Source organism: Lepisma saccharinum, chromosome 19, assembly GCF_977018435.1.
Source record: "Lepisma saccharinum chromosome 19, izLepSacc3.1, whole genome shotgun sequence".
In the NCBI taxonomy this organism is placed as follows: Eukaryota; Metazoa; Arthropoda; class Insecta; order Zygentoma; family Lepismatidae; genus Lepisma; species Lepisma saccharinum.
In genome coordinates, this window is record NC_139247.1 from 48914639 (window position 1) to 48936921 (window position 22283).

At 38.6% G+C, this 22283-nt stretch overlaps 1 protein-coding gene across 1 annotated transcript in view; it reads left to right on the top strand.

Annotated features, from left to right (window-relative positions):
• Positions 1 to 22283, top strand: part of LOC146003149 (uncharacterized) — an 88512-nt gene that overhangs the window by 53522 nt on the left and 12707 nt on the right. The window contains exon 2 of the mRNA XM_083141332.1: positions 8074 to 8246. Coding sequence (XP_082997458.1) covers positions 8074 to 8246 — 173 coding nt within the window. The remainder of the gene's footprint in view (positions 1 to 8073; positions 8247 to 22283) is intronic.

Below are 22283 nucleotides of genomic sequence, written 5' to 3' on the forward strand. Positions count from 1 at the left end.
GAGATTTTCCCTCAAACGAACTGGCAACACTTGATCTGCGCCAGCCAATTCTGGCTTCTCGCCTTAACAAGTTCGCGTCATATGAAAGTTGAAAAGAATCCCGGAGTAAAACTATATTCGGGGCTATTTAGACGCGAAGGGAAGGCGAGCCCTTGCACATCAAGCCGGACGGGGGGATTGACTCAATCTTGTTAACGAGGGGGCGAGGAGGGAAAAACTGATTTAAATTCAGTGGAAATGCTTTTTCTTCCTTCTTTCCTAACAGCTCATGGGCGTGAGGGCAGCACTGCGGGAAGCCGTCACGGATCAAAACGATTTCTAGGCCTGTCCGCCAGCTTTGTAAAGGTTCTCTCTCTCTCTTTTTCGTTTTCCTCAAACCCGTTTTGGATGAAAAGGGAATCAAATTAACACTAGGGAATGTGTGCATATGGCTTTTGATGTTCGTAAAATTTCGCGATATGGTCAGATTCGATTGTAGCTTCGCCAGTTATGGCGTTAACGTCTGTCAAATTGACTCGTTGTGAAAAAAGTGAGACTCGCTCACTGGATACACGTTCAAGATGGCTCGCTTCTTGTATGGAAACAGCTCAACTATCTTTCTTCCCCAACATTCATGGTCTGAATTGGATTTGAAAATTAAGAGTGGTTTTAACACACAACAGTGAAACAGATGTATTCAAGAAGCCATCTTATAGGCGTTAGAAAGAACACAATCCATGAAATATTACAATTGAGTTCCCATGTCATATTGAAAAATCTTAAAGAACAAACGGAAACATTTACATACTACACACTTATTAAAAAATCTTGTACTGTAGACATAAGAACACGCATTTTTTTTCAAAAGACTTAAATGCTTTACTTTAAAAAGTCTTTTCTCATTTTTACGTCATGATACTTTCTTGATAATCATTTCATTACAGTAAACAAATGCATAGATAGCTTGTTCAAAAATAGTGTTATTTATAAACATTCCACAATTTTGTAAAAAATATAAAATATGAAAGTGTGGTTTTAAGCGTAACAAGCATGCTTTGAAACCATAATATTGTTCCTTCTAATGCAACAAAATACACTGAGATTAGCAACAATGTAAGACTGAAGTTAATAACGAACAGTTATTTTTAAAAATAAGGTGTTTTTAACAAATCTGGAAAAAAATTAAAATAAAGTGTTCAAAACGTTCTACAAAATTGTATTTTTGGTATTTACTGTCGCTTTTTCCACTTTTGGCAAATCACGACGATAAGGATGATTGTTGATGATTGGATGAAATTGACGAAGGGGCGCTAACATAGAACACCCACAGCCAGGCCGTGACTCGGACCGGAAATTTCGTTTCGCTCTTGGCCACCTAGCCCGTGTTGAAAAAAAAATTGTAAATATTGCTATAACCTTTCAAAATGTGTTTTAAACTTAGAAAAAAAAAAGTTAATTATCACTATACCTAAGAATTTTATGCAAATGTTTAAATATTAAAACTAGAAAACATCAGTCAATGTGTCTGCGATCAGTATCACGAGACCTGGAGGGACATCTTACAAACTTGGACATTTTGATAAATTATTGCCCTTGTACGTTAAGGTTGGGCTGGGCGTAATATACAGTCTTTAAAGTTAAGTACGCGACCTGCAACATCAAGCCCCCTCCCCACCTTTAAGGAAAACCTTCATGGCTTGGCGATTTGGCACTCGGTACCTGCCAGCGATCATGTGCAGACAATGGGTGTGATTACGCTGTGTTTGGCCGACGCCAACCGCTTAGTAATGCGCTCATTGAGCGGGACAAGCCCATGCGATGCGACGCGTTCAAAATTCCACGGAAGGGATTTTTGTTCATAAGGAGCCATAATGTAATTTGAACAAGTGGTCGAAGGTATTTTTTTTATTGCCGTTGTTTGTGCAGAGGTTACAAAGCAGACGGTCTGAAAGCATCGAATCGCGTATTCAACGAGCATTTTGATGGATTCATGCATAGATTTCAAAATGACTGGTAGCACAACGCTCAAACTAGGCGTCTGCAAGAATACCAACAAGGTCAAGTCAAGGAAGACAAAGGTGTATGCTTGTGCGTGTGCGTAAGGTATGGTGGATGCGTCCAGAAGCGGGAATTAAAGAAGAAATCAAAGAGATTGCGTTCGTAGAATAACAATCAGGTCCTTTAGCTGTGGTAATAAGATAATAAGCTTCAAATTTGGTAAAAAAAAAAAAATGCCGTTTGATTAGACAATCATGACAGATGAGCTACCAAGAAAGGTTAGCATGGCTAATATTTCTTGCCGTGGCGAAAAGAGCTAAATAAAGGGTGTTCAGTTTGGGACGCCGAATTTGAATCGAGTGCTATTGTTTTGTTTCGAGGTTAGCAGACCTGTTCTTACCAATGTTGGCATCTGTTGTCATGCCGATTAATGTAGCCTCAATTGTTTTGACTCGTTTGTTGTGGTTTCCTTCCGAAAATCCTCGAATAATCCAGGAGCGTGAAATCCATCTATCCGCTGAGAACGACTGTGTGGTGTGGGTTTTGGCAGGTGGAGTGTGATCTTACATCCTGTGATTTCTTCTTGTGGGGGTTTGTGAAATCACAGGTGTACGCCAAAGACCACGAACCTTTTTGGAACTGAACGCGGAAATCATACGGGTGATTGGAGGCATCGGGACAGACATCTGGGAGAGGGTTATCAATAATTTTGTTGAGCGTATAAATGCATGCAGACTCAGTACGTATGGACATATGCCTGACATTGTCTTTCATACGTAAATGTTACTGCTTACATAGATGTGAAATATAACTATTTTCATTATATTTTCCCTATTTTTATTTAATTTTCTAATTCGGCGTCCTATACGGAACACCCTATATTTAAGCAGACAATCTGCTCCCCTCACACACACACACAAAACATTTTTGTTCTACATGCATACGAGAGTCGCCCCTTTCTGCGTGCACTTGACCTGGACCTTGTAACTGAAAATTCTATACCAATTTATTATTATTTTCAGAAATAGGAGTTTTTAAAAATTATCTGTGAATCGGATTCTTAATGAGTTTCTGACTTTCCTCTGTCTTTAAACCAAAGTAATCAGAAAATCGAGAACCATTTTCTTTCGACAATCAAGTTGCAAATCATTTATTTGTTTGGTACACTGATTAGTTTTTGAAAATACGAAAATTATTTTTTGTCTACAATTCCTAGAGAATAATGATTTTTGTAAAGCTGTAGGTATGTATCACCTACGTCACAAGCTGTTGCATTGTGGAATCGGGCAGCCATGATGGAGGCCAGATCTTGTAAACACGAAATTCAAGCTGGCGAGCGGGAGATTTGAACCTTCTTTACTATGGTACATTGTGCAGTATTCGGAGTTTCAAACATAAGCTCACGTTATCTCACGATGTTTCCTTGCACACGACAAACAAAATTGGCCGAAGAAAGAAGCGGCTGTGCGCATCCTGAGGTCATTTGAAAGCCATCCATATTTGTGTAAACTAAAAATATATCTTTGGAACACGAAATTTTGAACAGAGCAAAGTTAATTGTCACGTTGTAAAATTTCAAAACGAGGTAACATGTATTGCATGTTGACAAATTTTAGTTTTCGTAATTTTGATTTACTTAATTTCGTCAACTCTGATAACTTGTCTCGACATACTTAAGCTTCAAAACTCCACAGCGAGTTAATGAAATGGTGAGCTTTCAAAACTTAAAATATTATTGCTATAGTAGTAAGTAGACGTTAAACTTTATAAGATGGGTGCTGTTTTGCAAAAATCCTGAAACGTAATTGAATTTAAATGCGTAGATGAAAGCGCTGACATCTAGTGTTAGTTTGTGGACAACTTCCTAATTAATTTTTTAGCGTGTAGACTGATGGAAATTTTACACCAAGTATTTATTACCAGTCGTATGGCTGGGGAAGTTGATGTCGATTGTAACTCCTCCTTTCGTCCAGTTTTTTCCTAAAAATATAAAAATAAAAACGCCCGATACATGGAAAGGCGGGAAAATATATCGTTGTGAGTGTTTTCTTTCCGGTCCGCGTTCAAGTTAAACATGGCTAGGTCCGCCATATTGGCAAAACGACGCTTCTTAACGAACTACCATAAGGTGAGAGACGGGCGCTCCCATAAATCACGCCAGGGTTATTTCCCCTTTTAATAATCCTTTGTTTTTTGGTTAACGACATTCCAAACGCACTCCGAATGTGAATAACAAGTCAATCAGACGTATATTTTACAGGCCTCGGGCGTCGGAGGTTGACAAGGAAGTGCGTCAGTATTGACCATACGCATTTGCTCATAAATCAGCATTTAATAGCACAAGGCCAAGGTATTGGCAAAAGGGTGCTTGGCCCCTCTGCAACATGAATTTTGATTTGGTGCTCTGTAAGGGCCGCATGTCCAGGAATGACTGTTAAAGCATTTGTGTGACTGGCTTTGATTGAAAGAGTGAGGGGATGTTTCCTTGCTTTGTTGTCAGAAAGGACATTCTGACACGTACGGGGTCAGAAGTGATGTAGAGTGTCCCGGTCCAAATTGTTAATATTCTTGCGAGCTTTATTACTTCAATTTGTTACACCGTGGGGTGTAACAACAGCTTTGGATCACAAGCTTCTAAAATAAGTTCAAGGCGAAACAAACTAATTTATCACTTTTCTGCCACTTTTGGCTAATCCTGAAGATGATGATGAAATTGTGATTGTATTAAGTTGATGAAGAAACCATTACAAACTCTCATATCCAGGTCATTACTCGAATCTGGAGCCCTCGGTAGCCAGATCGTCAGTATACCTCTCTCAATACATTCGGTCTCCTCTTCAATTCCTGATCATTCAGGATTATTCAATAATTGTGGGAAGAAAATTAACTGTTGATTCAGTATCGTGAAAAAGTAACGGGAATTACAGTCAGCAGAAAAGTAACACTTACTTGCAAGTGTGTTACTTCCACACATTCTAGCAAGGGGTCCGGGGTTATATTCGGTGGGGGCACGTAGTGGTTCGGATCCCACTTTAAAATGTAGGTCCAGTCCCGATTAGCCTTACTGTGCATAAAGTGGACTTGAAACACCAAATCAATCAATCAATCAATCAAACCATACTTTTTAGCCATTTCTTTGGAAGAGTTACAGCCACTGCTTGAAGTGGAAATTTCCAGTTGAAGGGAGTTATTCGAATTCGGAACACCCACTGTCGACAGCAGTCTCCATTTTTTTTTTTTAATGTTATTTTGTAAATGAATTAACATTACATACACAGTCGGAGTCCCAAAAATATTTGGAATCCTACTTACCATCAAAACTGAATAATTTTTTACAGCAAATTTCATTGCAGCTTCTTGTCAAAACCGTATTTCGGCCAACAGGGAAAGTACTTGTAATACTGGCCGCCTCAACTGGTGAGTGACCTTGGGAGTTATTTCTATTGGTCAATCGTCTTCAATGATGTGTGCCTTATTGCGGGTGGTAATCTCAGTTGCGAAATGGACATTGTAGAATGAACAGAGGCTACCTTGTAGCAACGTTGCCAAGCATAATCCTGATTTTGCTTGTTACTGCGTTTGGGCGTTAAAGAGGAATATAAGAAGCCCAAGCTGTTTACTCCTGCGCTCATTAGGGCACTCTCGCAGCAGACTTCTGTAGCAACCCTCTCGTTTACAATCACGCAAGGAAGGAAATTATGCACTTACAATAGATTTGGCAACATGGCATGTCTCCGATTGGCGCTCGGTACGTTGCAACACGAAAGCTAACGAAGACAGCCGAACACAATTTAGCCGATCGCTGATTCGTTACTTTCCACCCGCCAATTGAAATGGTTGCAAATCTCTTTTAAACCCATGCTTGTGCTCAGTGGCGTACCCAGAAAGGGAGTTTGCTTGGGTCGTAAACCGCCTTACAGAAAAATACATCAAATATATGAAAAAGTTTAGCACTGATAACTAAAAAGCAAGCTACAACAGTCCCCTTCTTACGGGCATAGGAAATTCTTGCGTATGCTTGTGCGTGTTAACCGTCAACACTTGCTGGCTCTCCTGTCTACACAAGACAGATGCTGTGTACTGGTCAAACATTAGCACTTAACGATTCGTGAACTTTCTTCTGGCATATTACAGGTAGTGCCCGTTAAAGTATAGTAATCATGGCTACATATAAGGAACAGACATACCACGCGTGTAATTGGTTTTGCCATTTTTTTCACCTTTGCTTGGTGTATATTTGTCAATTCCCAGTACAAATGTAATCGCTTCATCGGATAGAATTATAGACTGACAATGTGGTTATATGAAGTACTACTCCAACTTCAGCTATGCTTATGCCAAAAATGAATTGCCTCTTTTCACGGTTAAATCTCATGAACGTTTATGTCCGTGTTTTATGATAGCTAAACGAAATGAAATATTGAACGCCAGACATTCTTTTTTTTCTCTCCTCTCCTCTCTCTCTCTCTCTCTCTCTCTCTCTCTCTCTCTCTTTGATCGTTTACAACGCTGCATTTGATCGTTAAAAAAAAAGTAACGGAAAAAAAACTTCGTTGTGTCAAATGTCTCTCCCACTTCGCTGTCACTATGGTTCGGGTGGAAAGGGGGGCTGGAGGGGGTGGGGGCTAAAGTGTGAAGAAACAAACGGACAGAGATTTTTTTTCGTTGCCTTTCGTAAAATTACACGACGAAGTAAGATCTTTAAGTGACTCTGCAATTCGCAAAGCACAAATCGCAGGATTCAATTAAATTGAGACGACATAAAACCCGAGATTTTATATCCACTAGGGCAGTTTTATTTCTTGCTTCATGTGTTGTTTTTGAAACGTTAATGTCCGCCTGCGCAAATGCATTTCAGTTTAGACTATCAACGTTTCACACAGTGTGATATTTTATTAGGCTTCCTTCCATCTTTTTTCTTCTACACAAAAAAATAAGTTTAGTAGATAGATCATAGATGTCAGCACCGTGTAATAAGGGTAATTTTAAGCAAGGTAATCAAAAAAGCATACTATGGCGTTAAATTTGGTGCAGTTTTACAAGAAACTATTACCATGCAGTGTGTGTTCATGGTGAACATAATTCTTCAATTGCATAAAACCAACATTTTACTATTTATTTTCACATTCTCATAGATGTACATTAGGGTGTTCACATATGTGATAATATACAAAGAGAGTGCAAGAGAAAAGGTGACTGATGTACAAGGTACTAATGTAGTTAATTTTGTTGTGTTTTATGTTTATTCAAATTAATCTCCTTTTGGATCAATGCAGCTGAAAACTATTGGAAAACTGAAGTAGTCTCTATTTATCTCCTAATATTATTAAAATGAATACTGTCAACAGTTGCCTTTCCCTAAAATATAGTGCAGAGCTCTCACAGAGGAAAAGAGATATCCAAAAGAAGTATGCGTTAACCACATATATAGGGTGGCCCCAAAAAAAGGTAATCGAAATATTGGCTAAATATTTGTTAACATTTTGGAGCCACCCTGTATTTTTTTTACATAGTGACAAACCAATGATCGTTCACCAGAACCAAATCCTTTTAATAACTGTGCACATTTGTTTAAAAGTACCAAATAATTTGTTCAAAATTACCAAATTCAGTAAAAACTACCATTTTTTTGTGGTTACCGCAACACTTAATCGACGTATTTTGTTAAATGAAACATTTGGATTTCTCTTTGCGGTGTTACGTAACACATGTATAAAAACACACATGACTGTACTTCGGGATATTTGTTCAGAATGTAACTATTGTTGCCCACGAGACGAGACTTTGGCCTGTCTCGTCTCGTGGAAGTCTCGTGGAAATGCTGTCTCGTCTCGAAAATATTCGTTTGTCTCATGACACATGGTCAATCTCGTCTCGTCTCGAATTTCTAAAAGCCTGTCCCGTCTCGTCCCGTGGACAACACTAAATATAACCTATCAACGCCAGAGAGGTGACGTCATGAGCCGGGCGTAAGCTTGTGCTCATGAAAAAAAAAAGTGGCGTAGGTTCTTGTAAATTAACAGAGAGTTAAATTCTAACGGTCGATTATTATTAATTTTACGTTAATTTTTAACAGGTTGTGTTTTATATTTACAGGTCCGGACATTCCTGGGTTCCTACTACAGCCATTTAGGAAACCGAAGAGAATTCGAACAGCCTTCAGTCCGAGTCAGTTGTTGAAACTAGAACACGCGTTCGAAAAGAACCACTACGTTGTCGGTGCGGAGAGGAAGCAGCTAGCTCAGTCGCTCACCCTAACGGAAACTCAGGTAACTATCTTTGTCGTATTTCTTTTGTTTGCTTCCATAAGCGCTGAGGGTGGCACCAGACAATCTTTGTCAAATGGAAACATACCTTGCAATCTCATTCGGGCCGGGTAATATCGTTTACAAAGTTCATGTCACAATGGCGACACTGGAAATATAACCTGAAATCTATAATCCACACCAACGAAGTATTGTTTACAAAATTCGTTCACGATGAAACTCAACGAAATATTGTTTACAAATTCGTTTCACAATTAAACTGAAAATATATCCGTCAATCTATAGTCCAGACTAATCAAATATGGTTTACAAAATTAGTTCACAATGAAACTGAAAATAAACCCTAAAGTCTGTAGTCCAGACCAACACAATATTGTTCACAAAATTTGTTCACAATGAAAACTAAAATATAGCTTAAAGTCTATAGTCCAGACCAAGGAAATATTGTTTGCAAATTCGTTTCACAGTGAAACTGAAAGCATGTCCTAAAGCCTAGTCCAGACGAACAAAATGTTGTGTAGAAACATTCCTTTCACAATGGCACTGAAAATATAGCTATCGTACAGTCACGGACACTTCTTGGTTATAACAATTTCATTAACTTTCGATGGAATCGTTACAACCCAGAAGTGTCCATGACTGTACATAGACCCTAAATTCTATAGTCCAGATGAACGAATTTTGGTTTGCAAAATTGATTTCACAATTATATCCTGAAAGCATGTCCGAAGCTCTAGTCCAGCCCAGGAAGAAGTGTGTATGAAATTGGTTTTGCACTGATAAGGAAAAAAAATACCCTAAGCCAGGAAAGATAATGTTTACAGAATTTGCTAACATTAACATAGGTCGAGAAAACAATGTTTGACTGTAATATCTATATTGAATTCTAGTTCGTAACATGAAATACAGTTTGCAATTTTGTTTCTGAATGATAGATGCTAAATACATAGGCTACCTGTAAGCTCTAGTTCAGACCGGAGACATTTTTAGCATATTTCTTCGATCCTGAAAGTACATCAGAGTAGAATGAGATTACTTATTTTCTAATTACATTTTTCCCCTACACATAAAAGCGTTACGATATACAGGGTGTACCAAACGTCCCATTACCCCCCTTTGAATTGCAGACAAACCTGCAAAATGTTATTTTAACACCATGCGTATGATGAGAGGATGGTATACCATTAAATCAGACAAATGACCACCATTTATTCCAGAGGATCTGTGTGCACACCGCCATTTTCATGGCACAGTATTATTCGCCTCCAGGTGCGATGTGAAATCCTCCGTGACATGGCTGGCATGAGGGAAGAAAACGCACTGCAAACAGCTTCTTGAAGTTCCTTAGTTGTCTGATAACGATTTTGGGCGACTTTCTGTTTGATGTGCGCCCATAGCGCGTTATCACAAGATGGCAGATCTGGACTTCGGGGGGTCCATTTCAGAGGTGCTGCTAAATTTGGCGATTCTCGTCCAATTCATTTGTCTCTGATCACATCATTGAGGTATTCTCTTACACGTACCAACACCTCTGAAATGGCCACCCCGAAGTCCAGATTTGACACATTGTGATAATACGCTATGGGGGCACATCAAACAGAAAGTCGCTCAGAATCGTTATCAGACAACTGAGGAACCTCAAGAAGCTGTTCGCAGTGCGTGTGCTTCCCTCACGCCAGCCATGTTACGGAGGATTTCACATCGCACCTGGGGGCGAATAGTACTGTGCCATGAAAATGGCAGTGTGCACACAGATCCTCTGGAGTAAATGGTGGCAATTTGTCTGATTTAATGGTATACCATCCTCTTATCATACGCGTGATGTAAAAATAACATTTTGCATGTTTGTCTACAATTCAAAGGGGGGGGGGGATAATGGGAATTTTGGTACACCCTGTACAATTGAAGGGTCGGGGGAAAAACAAAAACAATTAAGTAAATGTTCTGTCGTAGCGAGGTAATGGTGTGCTTTCCTACCATGCGAATGCTACACTGCGTATTTTAAATGATTTTTTTCGTATCATTTGACATTTCCATGCATTGAAGCATATGTTTTTGTATTGTTTCATTTACATGTTGAGTAACGGTTTGCAATTAAAATTAATTTCATGGAGTTTCACGAGGGCTGTCTTACCGGGTTTTTCCCCGACCCTTCAATTATACTAACAATTTATACGCATACAAAATATAGGAAATTATCCAATAAAGAAAATTACAAATTCCTAGAATTAAAAATTACATAAGGAGAGAGAAAAATATATAGGTAACATTCTTACCGTAAAAGGCACACTATTCTAATTAAAATTAAAATTTAACAATCTGCCTCTCAGTTCAAAAAAACATAACGCAGCCGTGTTTTAAAATTAAATGTGAATATTTGAACATGGATAAAAGCAGATAATTATTATAGCTATATTGCAGCTGTTGGTACCATAAATCTATTTATTTCAAAACTGAATCATTTAAATTATATAATTAGGTTAACTATGTCCTTTAATACTTGGAAAACGGTCATGACCGTTTTTTTACGGTAGCGGAACATCAGCGTAAATTGGCGGTCTTGCACCGTCATGTCTCGAGTAAACTTTCTAGTGCATTTGCAGCTAGCACTTGATTGATAGAATTAGGTTACTTTAAGTCGCTTTTCTGCCACTTTTGGCTAATCGCAACGATGTGGATTAGTGATGATATGATGCAATTGTTGAAGGCACAAAGAACACCCATGTCAGGCCGGGATTCGAGCTCGGGACTCCTGGCGTCGTACTGGGTTGCGCTAACCACTCCGCCACGGAGGTGAGGCTTTGGTTTCTTTAAAAGTATGTTACTTCTGACTATTCGATTAACAGTGGACAAAGTGTCCGTATTTTACTCAATGTTCCGTAACAGTTTAATGGAGTTGCCAAATTACAAGAAAGGTTTAACAAGCGGAATATATTCAATCCTTAAGTAGAAGACATGCATTGTTCTTGCACAGTCTGAATATATTTGTCCTTCTGGATTGAATTAATTTGAAATAGAATCCTCTGGATTTAATTCCCAATCCACATCACTTACGCTTACTGTTATTGGGGTATTGAGCTACCAATTTCGTCCACCCGACGTGCTAATAATGGAAAAAATGAGAAACATTATTGACGAATAATACTTTAGCGTACGCCTGGCTTAGCAGTAATGAATGCGGATTTAATTCGCTCGCATCGGAGACACGTTCGCTGATTGGAGCTTCTGCGGCGTTGCGCAGAAACGCGGCCCTGCATAATTAAACCAACACACGGCAAATGCGTTAAGGCGAGGAAAAATAATGAATTCAACTCTCAACAATGCCGTAACAAGCTGGCCTGTTAAGCTGCACAAAAATCCCTCTCTCATTGGTCTTTGGTGTAATAACAACCCCTGTCGCTAATACCATGCGTCCCCAATGGACTGACAAAAGGCCGTCTTCATTGCTATTCTGTTGGGGCCTGCTGGGGTTGAATTGGCCCCCTCAATAAGAAGGATCCCTAGGTTATTTCAACAATGGAATATGCGTGAGAAAGTATATGCCAACCGGAATGGGTGATGGGGATTGGTACGCACGAGGGGAGAAAAATCCTTAGGTCTCTAGCCAATCAGAAGGCTTCTATTCGATCATGTGACGCTAGATTCCCCTTCCGATCCCTAACAATGGACCCCAGCCGCTACGTCTCTTGCATAACGCGCCAGACATCTTCACATAAATTACAACTCTTTATGTTTCTTAGAATTTCTGCTTCCTCTTCGCGAATTTATGCTTTATTGTTGACACGTTTATGGCGTGTTTCTTGAAAGGGTCTTCATCCAGATGACACTGTCGACACTTTTATGGTGCGACTCGTAATGGTGGTCGAACGTGCACTCCAATGGTTCGATGCAACAGTGCATTGCGTTTTGGGTCCATAACTATCACATTATCGTGACATACATGCAAATGACCCCGCGGTTCGATTCGACAGTCTTCAAGAATACATCCACCTTAACTCAATAGTGCAATAGCCTTTCGAAGACCAAGGTCTGTCAGACCCATCGCCTCCAATGACTGGTTTTCTGAACGAGATTTGTTTTTGATTTGATTTGATTTATTTTATTTTACTTCGCGTTTTGTGCCTCTTGGCTAACTTGCGAAGATGGGGATGGGTGATGAAATTGATGAATGGACATTCACAAACAACCATGCCCGAGCCGGATTCGAACCCGGGATCCTTGGCGTCACAGCGCGATGTGCTAACCACTCAGCCACAGGGTCCGGCTTTCTGAACGAGAGTATGCTTTTTTTCTTTCTTTTTTTTCACGTAGCTCCTCAATTGTCCTGGGGACAACACTGAAATATTGAACTGCAACTACAGAGATCTGACATGAGAGAAATGGCATACGCAGGGGGCTGATGGGGCTACACCCTATCGCGACATTTTTAGAAAAATCGAAAGCAGTAAACAACTCAGGGAAAAGCCAAAGAGGTGAATTACCATTTTTGTATTTGAACAACTTTTGAAAACATTTGAAAATGGTAATATTTTACAGTGTATAATGTCTCTACATAGAACGCAATCCACTTTTACAATTCGAAGCCCCTCCGAGAAAAAAAAAACTGTGTACGCTAGTGCATGAAACTAATCTAACTTGGGCGTGCCCTGAAAAAAAATCTGGAAAGGTTTTAAAAGGGTCATAATTTTTCATAAACATTGTATTTATATGTTTACTATTATAATCGTTCTTGCCTTGTAATCGAGGGGTCCCGGTTACATACTCGGTGGAGGCTCATAGTAGTTTGGAGTCCACTTTAAACTGTAGATGCAGTTCAGATTAGCCTCTTTGTATATAAAGTGGGCTTAAAACCAAACTTAAACAATTATTGTTATTACCTCAGCACTGACAACTACATGGATTTGTGTGAGGCAAAAGAAAGGTCAGGTTTGGCCTGGTTCAGACTGGGGGGATGGGCACAAGTTAAACTAAAACGGGAGGACGGGAGCGTAGAATGCTCGCTATGCGGCGAAGACGAGACGAAATTTCACATTCTCCTCCAGTGCAAAGAAACAGGGGAGGCAAGACAAAAATATATCAGGGAAATAAATGAAGCTAGCATTGAGAATATAATGACAAGCGTTATTAGGAGGGAGAGACCGAGAGAGGGGGAGGCGTAAATAAGGAATCTGGGAACTTTCCTACACTACGCCTGGGTAAAGAGAGCAAATAAGCTCAGTGGGGATAGCGAACATGTGTGAAAGGGGGAAGGGTTACTAAATAAATAAATTAGTAAATAAATGTGAGAAAATTTAGGAATCACTGAGGTAACAGTGCAAGTATAGGGAAAGAGTTGAGGAAGAGTGTAGGGAAAGTGTACTAAAAATTTTTCACTTGTATGGTATGTATAGCTGTAAAGGCTCATACTTGAAATAAATTATATTCTATTCTATTCTATTCTATTCTATTATTATAGAAATCTCTACTTGTACACCTTATCTCCATGAAGTGATTATTTTAGCTGAAAAATTCTGACATTTCCAGGCAATTTTTGATAATTAATCACATTTTCTTGCAAAATGATTCGAAATCCCGTTGAGAGTCCCGAAAATAATAAAAAAACGGATTTCTGAAATCGGATCATTTCTTCACGATCACAGCACCAAAATTTCGGGATCCGGTATTCCCCTTGTCTCTTTGATGACATTTTCCCCCGCACTTGAAGTGCAAAATTTAATTAGCTTTTATTTACTTTGCACCAGAGCTCTTTTGGAACTATATCCTAATTATTAGGTAGGTTTAAAGTTTATAGAAATTTTTACATTACAACAAGAGCTGTTGTTGTTTACATAATTATTCAGCCCCATTTGTGAGTAATAAAATGAGAGTTTTGCGATTTATTGCTAATATAAAATGGACAAAGATAGCTAATTTAGCAGTACTACTAAATACTCCCTTCCTCTCTCTCGACAAACCCTTAGCTCTAAATATTCGGCAATGTGGAAGCTCCCCAAGTCTACACACAAAGATAAAAATACATTAATGCTGAAAGGAGCGTCTTAGAGCAAAATACGTCTTTTAATAAATAGCATACGAGTACTCTATTTTGTAACATACACGGAAGACAAGTTACAGTATGATTGCCAGTATGAGAAAATTGTTATTAATTTTCAATGGGACTATGACATTCATGGTTGGATTCAGGCACAACCAACAGTGATTTCATATTGCAAGGGAAAAAAACACTATTTTTGTTTCTGGGGGATAAGTACGCATCATTAATGTTATAGGATTTATGTGAACTGAAACGAATATGCTTCTAGAGGCACAGGATACATTTTCGCAAATACTTTTGTGCCTCATGCAAATCCCATGTGCTTTTGAAAAACGTTTCCAGGCACAGAAAGTTTCAGTTTTGTGCGAGCTGAAACAAATATGTTTACAGCAATACAGCATTTGTTTTTGCAAGCACTTCGTGTCTCATATAAATCCCAAGTATCTCTGAAAAGTTTCCCAGGCACGAAATATTTCAGGATTTGTCTGAGCTGAAAGAAATATGTTTTCGCAAACAGTTTTATGCCTCATTCAAATCCCATGTCCCTGAAAAGTTTCCCAGTCACAAAATGCTTTAGGATTTGTATGAGCTGAAACATATATGTTTTATAGAAATACAGAATGTGTTTTTGCAAGCAATTCTGTGCTTCATGCAAATCCCATGTGCTTCTGAAAAAGTTTCAGGATTTGAATGAACTGGAACAAATATGTGCCTCATACAAATCCCACGTATTTCTGAAAAGTTTCCCAGATACAAACACATTTCAGGACTTGTGCAAGCTGAAACAAATAAGTTTCTAGAAACATACAAATCCTGCATCAGAAAGGGTCCCTAATATGCAGGCTGCATTCACCAATGACAGAAACAAATAGAAGTGGGAGGGGGGGGAGGGATAAACGCCTGACATTCTTGGTAACCTGTTGGAAAAACATGGCGACAGATCGTGTTTAATGGTGATTTGTCATCCTCCGTGGGTAAAATACATTCGGAGAAGGGGGTGGGGGAGGGGAACGAGAGGAGGATGGGAGAATAGGTAATCAATTAAGAGAGGAAATTCCACTCGCTTCTTTGAGAGCCCTAACAGGCCGAAGCAGAGTTTCCCATCAACCCTGACAAACTGTTCACTCGCTCTAATCAATCTTACGCCAGAGAAGGGGGAAGGGGGGAGAACCTGTAACATCCTTCCGTTTGTCTCTCTCCGTTGCCCAATAAAAAAAATAGTTAATTAAGGGTCGAATTACATTTGTGCTTAGCGCTGCTTTGTTAGCGGAAGTGTTTAATTGCCCCTTTTTTATAATCCCCTGTCTTTCGTACCTCGAAATGAAATCTCTTAATCAATGGAGTTGTAAAAAGGTTATCCAAGCTTACTGATTTGTAAGAAGTACTTTATCATCGAAGTTCATGTTGCGGTGTCCTTTATTCGGGAAGAGATTAAGAAATTTCTCTTTTCTGAGGACAAGGGTGAGATGGTAATCGTATTATTATTATTATTATTATTATTAGACTCCTCTCTTATATTTGATGAACACATTTCAGAAATTTGAAAGAGAGCAAAGAAGATGCTTGGTTATATTTTTCTCATGGAAAGTTTTAAAGAAGAAGATATCTAATAATAACCTTAATATGCCTGTATAAAAATGATAGTTCGTCCTATTCTTGAATATGCAAATATATTGTGGTTTCTGACAGCCACCAGCCCCTTCAGAAAATTGAATCAGTTCAAGAACTTTTTATCAGGTTATTATGCACAAAGTTTTTTTTAAAAAAATACTATGACCAACATTTGGTTAACACAGTTGAATATGTTTATCTTAGAAGAAAGAAGAAAAATGAAAAGGATAAATTTTGTACAGATGTTAACTTTGCAAATAGACAGTGAATACTTTTTGAATAATATATCTTATAAAATTCTATGGTATTCCCATAGGTATATCTCAATTCTTACATGTCTAAATAAGAGCAGAGGTTTAGTAGCTGATCTTGTTGAAACCTACAATTTGAATTTATGATGATTTATGATCATGTATAAGCTAGTAGGATCCACTTTTTTTATATTTATGTATTCAATTCTGTAATTTTGTGTAACCAATTTTGACATAGTGATGAACCTAAAAGTTCAAATCACCAACCCTGAGACCTTCTGTAAACAAAACCACCTGTATGCAGAAAGCATTGCAAACTCATAGAAGTAAAATAATCCACACGAAAATCCAGCGTTGCTACAGGATTCATTACGTAAGGTAAAACAACGGTCAATTTGTAGTATGGGATACGCTGCCGCAAATGACGTCTCACTTTAAACCCAATACTCTTTCTTTTGTACTTATTGCTGCACCTTTATGGTTAACTCTTTGCACCAGTAATCATTTCCCATAAATTTGGCTTCTTTCTTGCATGCGAATTGAATATATTTTACTTGCATTTTTTTAGACAAAATGATATAACATGGTAATGTATATTTCTAAGGTTTGATATAGATAGGAGTGTATTTGAAATTTGTTTGTAGATTTTATGTAAATTGTATCTTATGTAAATAAAATATATAATGGGCATAAACAGCCATATGTAATGCTGTAAGTCCAATAAATATATTGATGATGATAATCAAAACAAGACAAAGAAAGTTCGTAACGGTTGGTAACTTTGACAAGCATCCTAATAACGATTTTTGTTCCGCCAAATATAGTGCATGCACTTCGTAAAATAACTTGGTGACATGGCAAGGCTAGATAAGTGTAAACATTTAGTAGGAATATGCATTGTAAATTTCAATGAGCTTAGAGATTAGTGTACATAATTATATTTTATAACATTGGTTATTTTCTAAAAATAATCATGTGAACAGAAAGGAAGTAGTGCCACTTTCAACATGGCGAGTTCTATGCGTGCGGGAAGGTCTCCGTGTTCAGTGATACATCGAATCGGTGAGACGGTTTGTTTACAGAAGGTCTCAGGGTTGGTGATTTACACTATAGTTGTCAAATCGTGCTCATCACTTAAATAAATATTATTATTATGTATCTAACCAGATCACAGTCACGACATACAATATTTATTTTCAAGTAATATGGTAAACGATAACAATACCCCGTATACACAGAAAATTAAACATATTTTAGTGCATAAATCGATGCGTTTAAAGTGCATAAAATTTGATGCATTTAGTTTTCTGAGTATAGAGAGGCAGAAAAGCGACATAAAATAACCGAAATGCAATAAAATGTTGTACAAATTGAGACTAAATAACATCCGAATTATCTAAGTACCTGGACAATTCTCGAAATATTTCTTGTTCCCGCATTAAAATATAAACAAACTGTCAGTTTTCCACATGTTCATAACTTTAAGAATTATGGTCGCCAAAAGTGGCGGTTTAATATATTGAGATAAGCACTAGCACATAGGTTCTCACAGCAAAACTCAAGCTGATTACATACGCTAAATAAACATGCATAGATAATAGTCCAAACACTCAATACAGACACATTTTTTAATGCAGTGGACTTTTTTAATTCGAACTCCAAGGGTGAATTAACAAAAACATCACGTCATTGAATATGGTTTCAAGGGTTATAAACGTCTGTTCGAATTACCTAGAAATTCGAATTGTTCGAGTTTTAAGTCCATTTTATGAACAGACAGGGCAGGGCCTACAGTTTTAAAGTGAGATCCGAACCAGTATGTGCCTCCACCGGGAATATTTATTAGAAGACAACGACGAGAATGGAATATACCACACATGATGTGCTTCCTTGTGTGGTATATTCCATTTTCATTCCTCTATCATTCTAATATACACAGTTATGTATCCCGCACCATGACCGTGTGTGGTCTCTGCGTTGTACCCCGGCTACGGGACTCACGCAGGTTCGAGACTCCTGGGAATGCAATGTTTAACACCACCGTTGAGTTAGGCAACACACACAACGCCTTGCAGGGAACCGAGTATTTCAGGATCTACGTGTCCCATTTTTATTGCTGGTGACTGTACATTGCGTCTTCCCATTGGTAATTTAATTACGGAAACCATTCCAAAAAATTCTTTCCGTGTATTTAATATACTAGAATTGCATAACATCATATTTCAGTACAGTGTATTGAATGCTGAAATCAGTCTTCTTTCCACATAAAAGAAAGAAAAAAATATTGATGTCCCTTCAGGCGGTTGGTTTCGTATCACAGTCATTAAAAAACCTTTGCTCTAATCATTGACAAATTTATCATACTTAAAAGTTGTAAATCTTTCAAATGAAGGAGTTGAAGTGTGTAACGAAAGTTTGTTTATAATGGTCACCGTTTTCAAATCCATCATACAAAATACCCTCTATGCAATGTAATGTAAAACATCATTGAAATCTAATCAAATAAATAGTTCATTAATCACAGGTATTCTATTTATTTGTCAAGTATCAAACAAATATTTTCAACAAATAAACATTTTATCACAATTCTAATAAATAATAACCTGTGGCTCGACAGCCCTTGAAGACTGCCAGTCTCCCTCCCACAATCCTACCTAGAGGTGTGGAGTTCTTCAACCGGTAATGGGGTGACGTGGGGTCAGCACGTCGAACCCGCAGCCGTTACAGGAGATTTTTATGACCGGTTTACGCTACTCACTCGTAGCTCCCTAATTTCCTCACGATAGTGGGTTGCCACCGGTCCTATACACAGGGCGAGAACTTAGAGACTGAACCCAGGCGGACTCGAACCCATGCCGTCGGAGCCCAAAGCACAGCGCCTTAGACCGCACGGCCACAATTCTAACAATGCACAATATTTTACCGAGTCAAGATCAATAATTTTGTCCAAGTATAATCAATTATAATCCTTAGATATTTCTATAGTATTCATCGCAGCATAGGGCTTCCGCGATGGCGCAGTGGTAGCGTCGTCGCCTTGTAATCAAGGGCGCATGGAGGCGCCCTCGTAATGGAGGCGCGTAGTGGTTCGGATCTCACTTTAAACTGTAGGTCCAGTCCCGCCTGAATATCTTTTCTGTGACTTTGTGCACAAACTCATCGCAGCATAGGTAAAATGTTACCATATTATTATTATTATTAAATATCTTCTGTCATATGAACCGTCTTGTTCTGTTTCTTGAGTTGTTGTTAGATATTATTACATGCAAAAACCTTACGTCCAAGGACAAAAGTTGCAAAACTCAATTTATGGGGAGTTCCTTAATTAGTTCTGCAACGGGTGGGGGTCCAAAGGAAGTATTCCGCCACTGGTTTGTACCCTAAGGTCGTTACCAGGTGAGGCACGTAGTGGTTTGGATCCCACTTTAAACTGTAGGTTCAGGTTAACCAGCGCATACAGTCGTGGCCTGGGCAAGGTGTCCTATGTGAGTGCCCTTCATCAATTTCATCACATCATGACTCATCCTCATCGTCGCGATTAGCCAAAAGTGGCAGGAAAGCGACACTAAGTAAAATAATGAAATAGAGTTGATTTAAAAACAATCAGACGAAGTTTGTTCGCTAAGCGAGACTACAACTTGTTTTTATTTTGTCACTCTGTCAACCCTAGTTGAACATATGGGTGCATATTACGCTTTCAACTGTGTTTAACTCATCAAAGTAAAACACATGTTTTTTCCTCCCCGTCAGCAACACACACAAGACCATCACATCTAACAAACGCTCCGCTTTGCCCGATCACCAAACCTCGCCTACATGAGATCTAAATTAACAGCCTTAAACCAGTATGTTTTGTAAGGAACAAGTCTTATCAAATGAACACAAATCTCAACTGTACAAAATCACTAAAGATCCCCTTCCAATAATAGCTAAACATTCCATTTGTGCCGTAAAAGCCTATCCTTATTGGCCCTTTCATGTTAACAAAAAACAAGAAAGGGGGAAAAAGGCGGGAAGGGAAAAACAAAAGAAGAACGAACCGGACACAAATTAAGACAAGAGCTAATGACATTTTGAAGCGCGGACTTAAATCTTAGGAGTCTTAAGTGGCAGAAAGGTAAGGGGAGAAACTTGACAATTCCGTCTTTTCTTTGTTTATTTTCTTGTAAACCCCATTCTCTTAATTCTACACTTTATTTCCTTTCGTTTTGTCGTTTTCTCGAGGAAAGAAAAAAAAAGGTTTGTTTCAGTCGGTGCAGTTTACGACAATGTTCCAGCCCTTGTGACAGTCAAGTTCTTTGTTGTGGATCTATTCTGCTTGTTGAATAGTTTTTGGAGATGTTTATCGGTGTATGCGGTCAAGTTTCCCTGCCTGCTAGCCAGCACACTACATCGTTGGCTTCGCGGCAGTGATGCCAACCTTGGCAAATTTATTTACAGCCAAGAAGCGTGTGGCGGTTGATCACTGCTGCAGGAGCAAGTATGCTTGTTGACCGTTGCTTACGTTTTACCACTGCTGTAAACACTGTCGAACGCAGGGGGGGAGCTGATGGGCTACAGCCCCTCCGAAATTTTGAGATCAAAATTTTCAAATCAAGAAGTAAAGAACTCGGGAAATACCCACACACACAAAAACAACTTAAAATCACCTACAGTTTTTGTCTTTGAACATCTTTTAAAACGAGGGTTAAGAATGGAAATTGCAAAATATTTTATTGTCCAGCCCCTCCTTAGAATCCACTTTTACAATTCCAGCCGCTTCGATAAAATCCTGGCCAATGTTAAAGTAGTCTTCCCCGTTGTGGGATTGACATATAAATTTTAATTTTAATCCATTACTCCATATAAACCACAGACAGGCACGTAGCCGGGGAGGGAGCCTCGCGGGGATGAAGCCCCCCCTCGAAATCCCACAAATGTTTCGTTGGTATAGTGGTTATTATTTTTACTTCCTTAGCAGGATTAAACATCTAGTGTAATAAGTTGTAATATACTGATTTAATAATACATTTTTCAATTTATTTCTGAACTTTGTCATATTCTTTTCAAGAGCGAATGAGCTATTCCTTTTTCTATTCATTTTCTCGGTTTATATAATTAAGTATTTGTCCAAGTTTTTCATTTTTGTGCAATTAATAGTATTATTAGAGTAATTAAAAAGTATACAAACTGACAATTCACAAAGCAATATTAACAAGAAAACACAATACAATAACATGCCACGCGTTTTGTCTTTGCAAAAAATATTCCTTCTCCATATGGGTATAGCATCATCATCGTCAGTAGCTATTCTACCATGAATGACATTTTTTTGAAGAAGTTAAATGCTTTCATCCATGGAGACATGTCTCGATTTAATGTTTCACAAAACTTAGCGTATACCCTGTGAACATTTTCAGCACTGCACCATGGCGACATTTTCGCAGAGTTGGCACCACTGCGTTAAATACCAACATTTCATGTCCTGAGAAAGAAAGATGTAGGGGTAAAAAGATCTAAAAAGAATGATGGGAAAGATCCGGAACTGACGTTGTAAAACTGGGCGGACGATGGAATGCAGCAGGCGGAGATAGAATAATGACAACATCGACTAACAGGCCTGTTAGCAACGTTATTAATTGACACAGACTATATTCCCAAAAGCTCGGCAAAACTCCGTGCGTTTTGTCAATTTAGCCCGTTGTAATTGGCCAATAAAAAGGCTCGTTTTACCAACTCTGACGCGCCATAAAAAAAAAATTGAAGAAGGCTTCGGACGATTCGCGTGAGTCAGCTCGCCTCTCCGGGCGTGCCGAAGGATTTTGTTGAGAGACTTCTTTTTCCAGTCTGACTTTGTATTCTTTCATGTGCATTGTGCGTCCTGTATAGTGATGAAAGAACTGTAATTTTTAAATCACAGGTTGAACTGTGATTGCTACTTAACAATGCTAACTCCGTTTAAAATTGAGTTGACATTGGATTCCGTTGTTGCACAGTCTAAAGTTGCTGTACAAAGTACAATAGTGAATGAGGTTCCTTCAGTAGCCGCTGATAGCGAGAAATACACGGAAACGTCTGGGAAACCCATAAGCCACAATGCAATGGACGATTTTTTACCTGCATTGATTTCGGTTTCATACTTTTGTGGGTTCTCACGTTTTACTC